At 32.5% G+C, this 16,348-nt stretch overlaps 1 protein-coding gene across 1 annotated transcript; it reads left to right on the forward strand.

Annotated features, from left to right (window-relative positions):
- The first annotated feature begins 125 nt into the window (after window positions 1–125).
- Window positions 126–11,415, forward strand: LOC120263644 (MADS-box transcription factor 23-like). Its single transcript, XM_039271610.1, has 6 exons — window positions 126–380; window positions 6,805–6,866; window positions 8,121–8,220; window positions 8,440–8,481; window positions 8,563–8,604; window positions 8,792–11,415. The coding sequence occupies exons 1-6, from the start codon at window positions 138–140 to the stop codon at window positions 8,945–8,947; spliced, it is 645 nt and encodes a 214-aa protein (XP_039127544.1). The 5' UTR covers window positions 126–137; the 3' UTR covers window positions 8,948–11,415.
- The last annotated feature ends 4,933 nt before the right edge of the window (window positions 11,416–16,348 follow it).

Below are 16,348 nucleotides of genomic sequence, written 5' to 3' on the forward strand. Positions count from 1 at the left end.
TCTCCTTCTCTCTTTCTATATATATATATAAATATATATATATTTCTCTCTTTCTATATATATATATATATATATATTTGTATTAAAAATATTATAAGATTGAGAAAGGATGTAGTACTGAATGATAGATCTGATGGATGGGTGAACTTTGTTGGCAGAGAAAGATCATGGGGAGAGGAAAGATAGTGATAAGAAGGATTGATAACACAACAAGTAGGCAGGTGACTTTCTCTAAGAGAAGGAATGGACTTCTGAAGAAGGCTAAGGAGCTTTCAATCCTTTGTGATGCTGAAGTTGGCCTTATCATCTTCTCAAGCACTGGTCGTCTCTATGACTTCTCTAGTTCCAGGTTTCTATATATTTCTTTCTTCTCTCTTTCTGTGTCTTTTTGAAAGTTTTGAAGGGTTGTGCATGAACTGTATCATTATGGTACTGTTTGAGAATATGTTTGATAAGAGAAAGTTAGGAGAAAGGGTGATCTTTTCATTGAAAGCTTTGAAGGGTTGAGCTTCATAGTTTTTTCATTGCGTGAAGTGTGAGATTTTTTCAATGTTTGGAGTAGTTTTGAGGAGAAATGAGGAGGAAGTTGAAGGTGGTTGAGGATAAAGGGTAATGAGATATTTAGGAATAAGTTTAGTATTGTTTATTCAATCAAACTCAAGCATTGTATGAAGTGTGTCATTATGTTATTGTGTGTTTTGTCTTCTAGGTTTGAAGGTTTGGGGGAATGAAGGTGAAAAGGAAGAGGGAAGGTGAAGAAGTTTGTGAAGGAGAATAGAGAAGAGAAATTTAATTAGGAATAGGTTTACTTTCATTTTTTTCTAAATGGTCTTCTCTTTAATGTTTATGGTTTTTGAAGATGTTGATGAATGGATAAGAAGGAGAGAGAACTCTAGTGTCTTGCTGATTCAATCAGTTATACTCAATAATCCTAAGTCTTTGTTTATTTCATCAACTTCAGATTTTTGGAGTTTTTGAGATAATGGAGGAAAAGAAGAGGGAGTCCAAGAAGTTGATGGATAGGAAGGAAGAAGAGAGAACTCTAGGACTTAATTTGTTTATTCAATCAAACTCAATAACATTTATTTTATCACCTTCTAGTTCTATTTCATCAACTCATAAGTTTGGTTTTTTAATTTGAGAAAATGGAGGAAAAGAAGAGGGAGTTGAAGAAGTTGATGGATGGGAAGGAAGAAGAGAGAAATCTAGGACTTAATTTGTTCATTCAATCAAACTCAATAACATTTTATTTATTTTTTTCAAAGTCTTCATATATTTTATCAACTTCTAAGTTTTATTTCATCAACTTGTAAGTTTAGATTTTTAATTTGAGAAAATGGAGGAAAAGAAGAGGGAATCCAAGAAGTTGATATTTTGTTGTTGTTGTTGTTGCTTTTTTTTCATCAACTTATAAGTTTGGAGTTTTTGAGAAAATGGAGGAAGTGAAGGGTGTTGAAGATGTTGATGGATGGGAATGAAGAGGAGAGAACTTTAGGACTTTGTTCATTCAATCAAACTCAATAAAATCTATATGTTTTTTTTTTTAAGTCTTTATTTATTTTGTCAACTTCTTTGAGTTTTTGAGAAAATGGAGGAAAGAAGAGGGTGTTGAAGAAGTTGATGGATGGGAAAGAGAGAGAAATTTAAAAATTAAGAGTTTTTTAGAAGAAGACAAGAGCCTAGGACTTTGCTAATTCAATCAAACACAATAAAATTTATTTATTTATTTTTCCAAGTTTTCATAAGTTTGTAGTTTTTTTAGAAGACGGAATTAATGAAATTAATGGATGATAAAGAAGAGAGAACTCTAGGACTTTGTTCATTCAATACACTCAATAAAATTTATCTTTTTTTCCCTTAGTTTTCATTTATTTCATCAATTTCTAAGTTGGGAGTTTTTAAGAAAATGGAAGGAAAGAAGAGAGAGTTTAAAAAGTTGATGGATGGGTAAGGAGAAGAGAGAGCTCTAGGACAGTCAGGGGTGTGTGTGGGCTATCTAAATTTTTTACGTGCCCTCACCTTGCGGTGGGATTTGACTTTCTTTTTGCCCACACGTAGGGATTCAATGCCAATTGGCTATGAATGTCTTTTAGCCTTCATTAATTTGTTCATTCAATCAAACTCAACAATTTTTTTTTTTAAGTCTTCATTTATTTTAATGACTCTTAAGTTTTATTTTACCAACTTCTTAGTTGGGAGTATTTGAGAAATTGAAGTATATAAAAAAGAGTTGCTTTAGGAAATGTTCGTTCAATTAAACTCAAACAAAATTGTTTTTGTTTTTGTTTTTGTTTCGTTTTTTCAGTTCTCATTTATTTCATCAACTTTTAAAATTTTGAAAGTTTTTAAGAAATGGAGGAAAAGAAAAGACTTGAAGAAGTTTATCGATAGGGGAAAACAAGAAAAGAGAACTCTAGGACTTTGTTCATTCAAACAAACTTATTTAAATTAAGTGTTTTTTTAAGCCTTAAATTATTACGTAAAATTCTAAAAGTTGGAGTTTTTGAGAAAACGGAGGAAAAGGAGGGAGAGTTGAAGTATGGGAAATAAGAATGAAAAACTCTAAGACTTCATTAATTCAATCAAGCTCAATAAAATTTAGTTTTTTTCCCCAAGTCTTCATTAGTTTGGAGTTTTTGAGAAAATGGAGGAAAAGATGGGGGAGTTGAAGGACGGAAAAGAAGAAGAGAGAATTCTAATACTTCGTTTATACAATCAAAAAAAAAAATTAGTCTTTAAAAGTCCTCATTTAATTCATCAACTTGTAAGTTTGGAATTTTTGAGAAAATGGAGTAAAAGAGGAGGAAGTTGAAAAAATTGATGGATGGAGAAGAAGGGAGAACTCTAGGATTTTGTTCATTCAATAAACACAATAAAAATTATTTTTTAATTATTTTTCTAAGTCTTCGTTTACTTCAGTAACTTCTAAGTTTGGAGTTTTTTGAGAAAATGAAGTAAAAGAAGAGGAAGTTCAACAAGTTGATGGATGGGAAAAACGAAGAGAGAGGGCTAGGAGTTTATTAATTCAATCGAATTCAATAAAATTTAGTTTTTTTTCCTCAAGTTATCATTAGTTTGTAGTTTTTTGAGAAAATGGAAGAAAAGAAGAGGGAGTTGATGAAGTTCATGGATGGAAAAGAAGAGCTAACTCTATGACTGTTCATTCAATAAACTCAATAAATTTTAGGTCCCCTTAATCTTCATTTATTTCATCAATTTCTAAGTTTGGAATATTTGAGAAAAATGGAGGGAAGAAAGAGGCAATTGAAGATATTGATGGATGGGAAAGAAGAAGAGAGGACCCTAGGACTTTGCTAATTTGATCAAAGTTGATAAAATTTATTTATTTATTAGTTTTTTCCGAGTCTTCATTTGTTTAGAGTTTTGGAGAAAATGGAGGAAAAGAAGAGGGAGTTAATGAAGTCCATGGATGGAAAAGAAGAGAGAATTCTAAGACTTCATTCAATAAACTCAATAAAATTTAACTTATTTTTATTTTATAAGAAAATGAATAAACTACATTCATTAGAAGCAATGGATTTAGCTTCTAATGAAAAATCTAACCCCCATGCGAGAGATTGAGGGTTCAACTCCCTCCATGATTAAAACGCAAATAGCGTATGGTGGGTCATCCGCCTTGTCAACAAAACAACAACAACAACAACAAACTTTTTTTCCTTGGTTCTTAGTCTTCATTTATTTCATCAATTTCTAGGTTTGGAGTTTTTGAGAAAATGAAGGAATAGAAGAGAGTTGAAGAAGTTGATGGGTGAGAAAGAAAAAGAGAGAACTCTGGGACTTTGTTCATTCAATCAAACTCAATAAAATTTAGCTTCTTTTTTCTTAGTCTTCATTTGTTTCATCAACATTTAAGTTTGGAGTTTTTGAGAAATTGGAGGAAAAGAAGAGGGAGTTGAGGAAGTCCATAAATGAAAAAAAAAAGAAAGAACTCTAGGACTTTGTTCATTCAATAAACTAAAAAAAAAATTAGTATTATTTTTTTTTTCTTCAAGTCTTCATTTATTATATCAACATCTAAATTATGATTTTTTTGAGATTATGGAGGAAAAGAAGAGGGAATTGAAGAAGTTGATGAATGGGAAAGAAGAAGAGAGAACTCTAGGACTTTGTTCATCCAATCAAACTAAAAAAAAAATTAGTATTATTTTTTTTTTCTTCAAGTCTTCATTTATTTCATCAACTTCTAAGTTTAGAGTTTTTTAGAAAATGTAGGAAAAGAAGGGAAAATTGAAGTAGTTTGAGAAAAAGGGTGAAGAGAACTTACAACTTTAGGAATAAGTTTATATATATATATCTCTAAAATGAAGATTTAGTTTTGAGGGAAATGGAGGAAAAGAAGAAGAAAATTATAGGAACAAAATTATTCTTGGATTTGAAGTTATGTTCATCTAATTAAAGACAAAAATACATTATGTTGTTATTAATCACGTTCACCTTCTCATTGATATTTTGTTGGTGATCACCAATACTAATTAAGTATCATTACAGTTATATATATATATATATATATATATATATATATATATATATATATATATATATATATATATAACTGTAATGATACTTAATTAGTATTGGTATATATATATATATATATAATTAAGTGATTCATAATACATTGTTTGTATTGTCTATAAAGAGAAGGTATTCCAATCATAAATCTTCTTAGGGATTTGGATTGCTGATCTTCTTTTTCTCTTAAATATTATTGGGTAAAAACTTGGTGGTCTCTTTTAAAATAGATGCAAAAATTATATAGTGATAATAATTAAAGGCTACTTTTATTATTTTTTTACTCTACTACAATGTTAATCTCCTTAATATCATAAATATATTTTATGTATTTGTTTATTTTATTTGAGTTTATGTTTTTGCATGTTGTTTTTAGTTTTTTTTATTTATGTTATCAGGTTCTATGCTCTTGTTTTTTTTATTAAATAAATTATGATTTATTCCTTCTAAAGTGGTCACGCGGTCAGTAATGAAAATCTGAGATCAGAATTGCGGAAAGACATGAAATCCATTAAGTCCTGATGAATTTTTTTTTCCTTGAGCCATAACAAGAGACTTCAATACTAAAATTGCTTAGACTAAAAGGAAGCCTAGACGGATCATGGGAATTCTGTGATCTTTAATATTAAATGGATCTGATAGTGACAGAAAGCTTGTGAAATGTGTAAGCTCAAATGGAAGACAATCAATGATACTGAACGTTATGGAATTCTACGGCAAAAGGACCAACAAAAACAAAACAAAAGCTCCAGTCCCAAAGAGGAATATGAAAGCCATTGGGGATATAAGCTAACGGCTGAATAGTTAGCAAGCTACATGAAAAAAGAACAGATGGCAATATGCGACAAAATGGTCTCCGTCAATTTTGGTCAAGAAGAGGGAGCAATAATAATTTCTTTCACAAATCAGCATAGGGAAGAAGAAAAATAACCAGCAGCACTAACATATGGGATCAAAAGTAATTGACTAACACTGCTCCTTTAACAATGAATACTAATAACACACACACACAAAAGAAGAGGGGAAAAAGAAAACCCTCTAATCACAAAGTACAATGAGCTTGAGTACATGTAAATGAAAGATGCCACTTTGTGGGCAAATTGCATATGGAAGAATAAAGAGTAATCAAATCACAACCTTATGAGATGTAGAGTTGTTAAGTAAGATCGCCGCCTTGAACAATGTAGATTGTGACACAGAAGATCTTGCAGGTAGCTTGTGAAAAGTCTATCCCAGCAGAAAAAATTTAAACAACCAGCCTGCTCTACGAAACAAAAGAAAGTTTAAAAACCATGAATTCCTTCTTTTTTTTTTCTTACATGTGCTTTGTCAAAATGTTCTGATAAACATTTCAATGAAGCATCCGCAAAAGGAGGAAGCTAAACAGCCTTTAATCATACCACAAAAGTAAGGTAAATTTTTAGTAAAGAATTTTAAACCAATCACTTTATTCAGTAGTTGCTGAAAATTTAAATCAAAATTTTGACAGTACAATTACCATATTTGAGTTTATGTAGACATACAGGATACAATTGTAAAAAGCAAAAGAGTCTATTAAAGATGCCAAATGCGAGTAAATTTTTTCATAGAACAAAAGAAGTTTAAGAGGTTTAGGTACAAACATATTAGGCAGGATTTAAGACATCCGCAAATCAGCCGTCTCATGTGAAGGAGATGTAGTGGGCATTCTCCAAGAAATAGTTGAAAGAGGAATACCCACACTGCGTCCCAACAATATGATGCTAGCAAATGTGTTATGCAGAACATTACTGAATGCTTTTGGCCAAAGATTTGTTTTGCCTCCAAGCTGACATGAGAGGGTCTACAGACATTCTCAACCTACATTATAAAAAAAATAAACCCTTCAACCATTTGTTACAAGGGTTCTCATGCAACAACAGATAAGCGTAGGTGGCTATTCATAAAGTTATAGAAAGTACAGCTAGTATGAAAAAAGTGTATTTGTACAAAGGCTCACCGATTTTTATCTAACCAGAATAGCATTAGAAGGTTCGACTCTGACCAGATCAGCAAATCTGTGAAGACCACTGAAGCAAAATCTCACTAAGATCTTAAACATACTAGTAAATGATGGGCCTCCTTGCAATGAATTTGTTAGTTTAAAAAAAAAATGTCATAAGCAATACTCATTGTTTAACCATGAGACAACTTCAAATTTGAAGCTTGCTGGATTTTAACATTAATCAAAAAATATCTTTGAATCATCACATTACCATAATGCATTGACATGGGTTATTTTGTCCATACTAGTTTTGGCAGAGGGAGGCAGCAAGCTTGAGGCAACAACTGCATAACTTGCAAGAAAGTCATCGGTACCATCACTTTGCCCTGGAATCATTCAACTTTATACATTAGAAATCTTTCCTGATCGTATGCAATCATTTCACAACAAATAGTGTTCAGCCAATCTATAACCAGAAGTAATAGAGCAAATGCCACATCTCATGTTATAAAATTTCATACCGAAAACTAGTTCCCATTAAGAACATAGGATATCACACTTTGCTTTAAAACATATAATGAACTAGTAAAAAAAAATCCCCATTTATCAATCCTAATTATAAACTTTGTTAACCAGACATTGTCAGTTAAAGCTACACTATAGGTCCTTCCAATCAAATGGAGTAATCTAATTGAGCTATATCTAATAAAAAATACTAAAACTCATAATTGTAATGATGTTTCATTTTTACATACTAATCTTAGAGAAGTAGGAAGTGATAAAGTTAGCTTGACACACAATTTCTTTATCAATCGAAACAAGTTTACTGTGAACCAATTTGATTTAGCATGTTAGACGCACTTAAAACACAAGTAATTAAAATGTGTCATTTAAAGTCACATCTAGAAGTAATACTATCACAAAAATAAATCTAAATTATAGTATAAGTTTGAATATTAAACAAATTGTGTAAAAGAGAAAAGATCAATTTGACCGTTTTGCTTAACTTCTCAATCTTTGGTTTTACCATTACTATTATCGGTAAGCTTATTGAAGGGATTTGATGTTAGCAAGATTCTCAAACTAAAACCTTGGGCTCAGACAAGCCTTAAAAACATATCGTAATGATATTGCATGCTTTCACTACATAAAATGATAATTGTCTAAAAACCTAGTGCAATTGTTTTTAAGCAAGCTTGACTGCATTTATTGCAAATTTATGAAAACATGTCAAGCAAAGACATTCAAAATCCACACTTAGTAATTTGCTTATTTTCTATCACTAAAAAGTGTTTTCAAACATGTGATACAAAGTGTTAAACATCATCAAATGTATGCATAGTACATTTTGCATCCTTCAATCAAAACCCTAATACTTATTGTCATACTATTGCTAATGGTAAGGTATATTTAACCATGTTTCCATAAAATTCAGTGTAACACCTTCCACCAATCCCACAAATTATCGCAAATAGGAATTCTCTATCACTAAAATTCCGCTCAGGCAAAGCAACTATGTATGAAGTCTGCATAATCATCCCCAAAAATCCTACCCGAATGCAATCTTATAAACTTCGACAAACATCAGCAAATCATGCCAGCATATCTCTAATGCTAACTGCAGGCAATTACTGGGAGAAGAGCTTTCTGGCCTAAACATTAAGGATCTACAAAATCTCGAGAACCAACTCGATATGAGTTTACACAGTGTGAGAATGAAAAAGGTAATAAAATATAGCTCTGCTCTCAAGATTCATCTCTTCACAAAAAAAAACTGCCACTATAATTGCTTCTTTTTCTTTAGATTTTTGTTTTTTCTAGGAGCAACTTCTAGCCAACCCTAAATAGTTGCTTCTTTTTCTTTTGATTTTTGTTTTTCTAGGAGCAACTTCTATCCAACCCCAAATAGTTGGGACTAATGCCTTTTGTTGTTGTTGTTGTAGGAGCAACTTCTGATTGAAGAAATTGAAGAATTAAAGCAGAAGGTCATTTAAAGAAGTTATATTGTGTCTTTAAACTTAGGGTGATGAGTATTAGCAGCCTAACTTTCTATGATTTCCTCGCAGGGAAATCTACTCCATCTAGAAAACGTGGAACTCTACAAGAAGGTAACCCTTTATTAAGGAGATAATACAAAACATATTATATTTATTAAATAAATGGGTATAAAGCTATAGCAAGACACTTAAATTGAAAGGAAATACCGGGAACCTTTAAATCTTAAAGGATGATAAATAAAAGATAAATAACATTAGGTTCTATTGTCTTACTTGCTATATGTGAATTTTGCATCAGATTTATGACGTAAGACGCACAGGAGTTGACAATGCCCCAGTTATTCCACATGGGTTCAGTTTTATGGAGAACAGAGATGTCCGAGTTCACCTTGAACTAAGCCAACCACAACATCAAAAGGATCGCGTGCAACCAAGGTCTTCAAAATTGAGGTGATCTTAAATGGAATTCAAAACCTAGTACTTGAAGAAGCTTAAAGCAGGATTGAACTATGTGATCAAGAACTAAAAACAAGGTTATGTTTTATTACTTCACAATGAACTCGTACACTATTTAAGTATGATTTGGTTTGTAAACAAGAGAAGCAATGACAACCGAGTGCAATCACTTATTTGTGGCAACAATATAGCACAATAACCAAGAAGTATGTATTGTTCAACTGCAGCAATGATGTGAAAACTGATTATTTGCTTCACTATAATTGTATCTTCAGATTACTAATACTGAGTCATGATTATTCTGACGCACATGAGGTGTCAAAGAGAGCTGGATCATAAAAATGGTCATGGCCATAGATGAAAATGCATCTTAACAAGTCTCATGTTGCAGAAGGACAAAAGATTACAAAATCATATGGATGAAAAGAGGCATTCCAAAGGAAATAGCAATGAGTTTCTTTGAATCTACCGACAATTTCTTACAGTATTGCTATAAAGGAAAACACCACAAGATGCACAATGAGACAGTAAATGGCCACAGGTTTCCCAAAATATTTATTTACTTCCCAGTGAAATTACCAACTTGTTAATGCCAAAATCCAAAGACTGTCCTTGAAATTTCAAAAAAGACTGAAACAGGCCTTCAACAATAACTATCTAGAAATACTACAATATATGTTTATATGAAAATCCTGTTCTAGTTCTGTGATTCTAGAGTGATTCCAACTTTTCAAACAACATAGAAGCCACCCAGCAACCATAACTCCATGTTATCCCATTATCTCAAAATAACTACAATAAATACCACCACAGCAATAACTATCACTCTTCTAGCATCACAAAATTGCCCCATTTTGTCTACCAAACTATAAGTATACCAGCCCAATAATAATCACACTAAGTTGGCCCGGCATTTCTAAAATATATACAAGAATGAAATTCCATCAATAATTACCCCCGGTACCTCTCAATAGCATGCTTGCCCCAGTTTTCAAAAAATAAATAAGTAGATAGATAATCATAAAAATCTAATTAAAGTCATCACACACTAACACAATATTTAAGCCATGTATTTAGGTTCACAATCCTTTTAAGGAAAATTTCAAGGTCAACAACCCAAGGTGTGATACAACAGCTTCATTTGGAATTATTAGAAAAGCCTACCCAAGATCTCTAACCTCTAGTCCTTCAACCGCCTCTCAAAGCACAGAAATGACATCCGCAAAGCAACATGATGAATAAGCATAAAACAAATAGCAAATGGTTGACTTATATTTTGCAGTTCACATGCCAAGATATGCTCTTCCAAATATTAAGGGTAACACAAATATCTTATTTCCTTCTGATTGCAATCATTTAACAAATACAACGAATTATACATTAAGTGGTGTCTCCACAACTTGGTATCCTCCACATGACCAATGAATTAAACTTTGTCCCAATCATATAAACCTATCTTGCTCAAAAGTTCTTTGTGAATCTGTAATTTGTAAGAATATTCTAGAAGATGCCAAATGTCAGAATATCAATACCATTCTTTTTTAAGCAAAGTTAAACCTTTTAAATAAAAGTGGATAAACCACTACTTTATTAGAAAAAGACAGAACAAGCAGGAACACAACAAACCACAAAACACCCCAAACAAGGAAAAAAACAACAGAACCAAAAAAACAAGGACAAACTATTCTTACAAGGGTATGTTAGTTGATTATGGGGCCTCTTCGATTAAGCACTAAGGCAATTTAAGAACCATCAGTAAGTTTTGCGACAAAAACAGGTAAACTGCAAATAGTGAATGCTTTTGTATAATCATGATTGTGAGATCTATTCCAATACTAACAGTCACATGTGGAGCTGAAGAGTTAGAAAACAGCAGAGCATGCTTCAAGCTGTAAAGCCACCATTTTCGGACTTTAATGTTTCTTCAGAAAATGTAGATCATTTGATAATTAACCTATGCATAGCGAAAATCAACAATTACACTTCATTTATGTATTAATTTTATAATTTCCTCCAACATTGTATGCCATCATCTTCTAGCCCAATAGAAGTCCATACATAAACTCCATAACAGTACCCACATCAACAATAAACTTAATTGATTAAAAGAACATAGTTCTGCCATTATCCTGGAATCACCTCTACATCTCAGGATATTAAAAATTATACTATAACCAGATGCCGATGATGCATTAATCATCAAAAAGATTTGAAGGCACTGAAGTGAAAATGTATTTAAACTACGATTTTTAAGAGATAATGCCAAAATATGTTGCCTTGGCATATCTTAAACTGGTGTTCTAAAATATCATTTCCACACAATATAATCAAAAACATAAAGAAAACACTCAAAAAATGCCAATCAATCCCCATTTTTGACTTTAACTATTTCTGAGCACCCCAATTTAATATTTTTATTGACTACTTATGAACTGAATTCAATATTTAAAATGAACTCAAGCTGATCGAAATCATACCATTTATAATTCTTGAAGTTATGCATTTGCTGCCTCAAACTCACTGCCTCCATCTGCGTAAACTGGTTAATAAGAAAAATAAAGCTTAGTTCATGCAAAGCACTGAAAAATAATTCATTTAAGCATATTGACAAGACAATCATAACCAGGTATCTAATTTATTATGTGACGCATTAAGAAGGCAAATAAGGGATCATTGAATAAGTTAAAAGATGGGTGAATTAACAGAGCACGATAAACACCACTAAGAGACATGAAGGACACCTACATACCTCTAAATAGAGCACAAAGATACAAAAAAAAAGATACCAGCTTCAAACAAACAGCAATGTTACAATTTCACCAGAGCCATATTCAACATTGCTTAAGTTAGATCGTACATTATAAGGCAGGGAACAAATTATTCCCATGACTTCCTGCCAAACAAAATGATTTGAATAATTTGGAAAAAGATATGACATTTCCTACAACCACAACAAGCCATTAGTCCCAACTATTTAGGGTCGGCTACATGAATCCTCCCATTTTACAAAATTTAATTAATCAGCTTAATATAATCATTAATGAAGTCTGAGTTGATAATAACTTGGCATGAAAGATTAACACTCTCCATTCATCCTAGTCTTTTATTTTTTTATTTATTTTTATTTTTATTTTTTTGGTTCTCTGCATCAACTTTATATCACCCAACAATCTAACCTAGTGCATTCATAGGACTGCTAAGTACAAAGCTTAACCATACTACGCAGCATTGGCATTTTTATCTTTCATTTAAACAATGGCAAGCCAAAAAAAAAAATTTGGTTCAAAATGCCAAGCAAAAAGTAACATGAAAAAATATATATAACACAAACATAAAGATGTTTGAATCCGATTTTAGACTGGGATATCCGAAGATACATGCCCAACTACCCACATGATGATAACCTTAATACAATCTAATGTTAAACCAAATGTGATAAAATACGGATAACTTTATCCCCACTCTATTTTAACCTTTTATCCCCAACCCTTTTGACTAGAATCCAAGCAAGTCAAAAAGTTACAGCCTACATTTCTCCTATGCATTACGAACCAACAATTTAAAAAAATATATATATATATATTCCAATAGAATTATAAGTAAATCTCAATATTCTACCTATTTCTCAACCTATTTGTGTTCAACCACCTCATACTCATTGGCCTGCTGATAGGTATACATCATTAACCCATTTGTCTCCTATTTATTCCTCCGACTATTATTCATTTTCTATCATCCTTACATTCGTTGAACCTTCATCCTTTACCAAAGCCTCTTGTCATCCTAGAGGCAAAAAGCTATCCAAGAAGAACTTGATGATTTACATAAAACTCATACATGGAAACTTGTGTCATTACCTTTAGGTAAAAAAGTTATTAGTTGCAAGTGGATTTATAGGATTAAGACCAAACGCTATAAAGACTTTCTCTTCTGGATAAAGGTTTTTTCTCAAGAATATGGCATTAACTATGAGGAGACCTTTGCTCTAGTAGCAAAATTGACTTGAATACGTGTTTTGATAACCTTTACTTCTTCCAATAAATGGCTATTTTGTCAAATGGATGTAAAAAAATGCTTTCTTAAATGGAGATTTACATGAAAAGATATACATTTGTCCTCCTCCAGCTTTGCCCCACACAAAGGACAAATATGTCTTCTTCATAAAGTGCTCGCACTTTATGGTCTCAAACAAGAGCCTCATGCTTAGTTTAAGAAGTTCAGTTTAGCATTACTCTAGCTTGACTTCATTAACTAACCTTATAATTCAGATTTATTCACTCATACCTCTTCTTGAGGCAAAGTTGTTTTGATTTATTATTTGTCTCAAACCAAATATGCACTTGATCTACACAATAGAACAGCACAAGTTTTCCTGATAAAAAAGACAGTAACTACTCCTTTTGAGTACAATATTAAACTCTCTCCAGATGATGGTAAACTTTTGAATGATCCCACTCGATATCAAAAAGCCATTGGTTCTTTAATGTATCTCAATCACTCGTCCTAATATACAGTTTGTTGTATATGTTTGTCGATTTAGTTCTGCTCCTCATACTACTCATTGGACAACTGTTATTCGCATTCTTCGTTACTTACAAGACACATCATTATAGATTATTATTCCCTTAATCTTTGATTTAGCGTACCTTTCTAATATAGACTAGGCTGGACATAGATCATTCCACTATTGGTTGGTGAATTTATTTGGATAGATTTAGTCTCTTAGAAAAGCAAGAAACAGTGTTGTCAGATCCAGCATCAAAGTATCAATTTATGGCATGTACCATAGCAGAGGCTTCATTGGCTTTTAGATGTTTTAGGATTCAATCAATACATACGCCTCTCTATTGTGGTAATAAAAGTGCTATCTCAATTATTCACTGTTTGGTTTTTCATATACGAACAAAGCATAGTCATCTATAGGACACTATTACTCTTTCACATGTTCAATCTTCTGAACGGAATCCTAATATAGTCATAAAGACTTATAGATTGGGCTCTTTTCATTTGTTTTTTTAAGCAAACTCCCAATGTTCACTTCTTCTCCATCAACAGTTTCAAGGAGACGTTAGAGTGATAACAATATGTCTAAACTATGTGGGTTTAATGCCTTTTAGGTTAAGTTTAAAGAACCCTAATCCTACTCTTACATAAAGAAAGTTGCACTTCAATTGTATTTGAGTGTAAAAAAACTATTCTTTTAATTCTCCAATAGTTTCTTTGCTTGTTTCGTTCGCATCTAACATGATATAAGAGCTTAGTTTATTTGATTTGTTCACAACATGGCTAGTTAAGAATAGACTAGCATGTATCAAAAGGGTGTACTTGAAAAACTAATAATCTCACATCAATTAATTTAGAAAATATAAATTTGAATATATAAGCGTAGGTTTCTCATCCTAAAAGCTTAAATTTTTTTGGTTGAATTAAGCCCAGATAACATGTTTCGTTTACATCTCAAAAAAGAACTCTCTATATAAAACTAGTAGAAGGTACTGATAAAAGATTGACAAAGGGGGCATTTATCTAAGAGAAATCTTGATGATGGGATCTATCCCAAGATAAATATAGAATTTCCCTATGTCATCAAATTTAGAGGTAAACAGTACAAGTCGATGATTCTACAAAGTTCTTTTATCACAATATTGGCTCAAACCAACTTACCCAGAAAAGGTAAATGTGCCAAAGCAAAAAGGGCGCTAGGAAAATAAAAGTATATCACAAGACAGCCAGAGATAAAAGAATCCATCATAAAATACTCCAAGATCTTTCAAATTACACCATAGTTTAAAGTCCATCATGAAACCAAGATGTAATCACAAGAACTGCCATAAGGCAAGAGCCCAAATCATGTAATATCCTATCTTCATGTTCATTCCACTAAGCAAACTATGAGATGATCATTAAGATGATCATAAATCCATAATCATAATGAACAAAAAAGGTAACATATAGCCAAAAATTCTTACCAATAACATATGCAGTATAACTCATTTTAAAGGTTCAAAGCATACAAACATCATGCTTGAAGAAGTTGATATTCAATGAAACTTGCACAAGGTAGCAACAACATATGCAGTATAACTCATTTTAAAGGTTCAAAGCATAATACAAACACCATGGTTGAGGAAGTTACTATTCAATGAGACTTGCACAAGGTAGCAAATCACAGTGGGGGGCAAAAAAGAAAATACCATCACCTTTTCCAAGCACAGAAGATATCAAGACAAAAAAGATGGGAGCAGCAAGAGCAATTCACAGATGAAACCAATGTAAACACAAGCCTCATGTAAACCACCTCAAAGCTCTAAAAAAGTAATAACAACAATAAAACCATTATCATATACAACAAAACTTTGACTTCTCACTCATCCAAAAAGGGAACACTTCCAAGAGTGCCAAAACCAATATCTAAAAGCAAATAACAAGTAAACAGTGCAAGAGTCCACTAAAAACCTAAAATTTCAAAACCAAAACCACAATGCAGCAACAAACAATCAAAAAAACCAAACGCCCAAGCCTGCATTGAACCAAAGATCAAGAAAGCAGATAGATTCACACTAACCTGAAACCCCTACAGCAGCTCATCAGCCTTCCATCAAAAAACATCAAACAAAGGTTTTAAACCCCATCAAAGGAACAAAAAAAAAGCGGGAATCCAAACCCTAACCAACAAACCCTAGCCACAAAGCTTTCCATTGATGGAGATTGACAACTCCTTCTCCTCCTCTAAGGCGCTAATTATAGGCGAGAACCAAGCACCAGAGATCCAAATCCACAAACAAAAAACTAAAAAAGTGGACGATGGAGACCGGATCTACCACGTAAAGGGAGAACAAAAAAAGGGAAAAAATAGAAAGAATCGTACCCGAAAATGGTAAGGAACGAAGAAGAGGGTTCTTGAAAATATCTTGGGAATTAAATAGTACCTGCGGATTAAAATAAGGAAAGTTTGACTGGCTGAGATTGAACCACGTCGCGCGTGACTCTTTCTTTAACGAGAAGCCTTTCGCTGGACCTTCGAGACAAATCGGGTGCCTTGGGGCACACCACAACGTCGTCTCCCGACACGATGACGTGTCAACATCTGGAGCCGTTTGGGCGTGTCACGAATCTTGATGTCCAGTCTTGGGTGACGTGGCAGGTTTTGAGAGTGGGTGTTTGGTGTACCGTGTTTTGTAGCAGTGACGTCATGGGTGACGTCATGCGCTAAGTGTCCACGTGGACGCTGCTGTGTCTCACCAATTCCATCATTATTTTTTATTAAAGATCTTTTATTTTAATAAAATAAAAGATCTTTCCAGTTGCACTATAAAGTATGGTACTATTATTTGTGAATAATTTATTAATTTATTATTATGAGAAAGCAAGTGGAAAAATGAGAAATAAATGAGATGAA

The sequence above is a fragment of the Dioscorea cayenensis genome, chromosome 6 (assembly GCF_009730915.1).
Source record: "Dioscorea cayenensis subsp. rotundata cultivar TDr96_F1 chromosome 6, TDr96_F1_v2_PseudoChromosome.rev07_lg8_w22 25.fasta, whole genome shotgun sequence".
Classification (NCBI taxonomy): Eukaryota; Viridiplantae; Streptophyta; class Magnoliopsida; order Dioscoreales; family Dioscoreaceae; genus Dioscorea; species Dioscorea cayenensis.

Excerpts from the sequence above, each read along its gene's own strand:
- LOC120263644 (XM_039271610.1), top strand. The coding sequence starts at position 138 with ATGGGTGAACTTTGTTGGCAGAGAAAGATCATGGGGAGAGGAAAGATA. Across the intron at positions 6,867-8,120 it reads AACTTGCAAGAAAGTCATCG|GCAATTACTGGGAGAAGAGC; the intron begins GTACCATCACTT and ends TGCTAACTGCAG. Across the intron at positions 8,221-8,439 it reads ACAGTGTGAGAATGAAAAAG|GAGCAACTTCTGATTGAAGA; the intron begins GTAATAAAATAT and ends TTGTTGTTGTAG.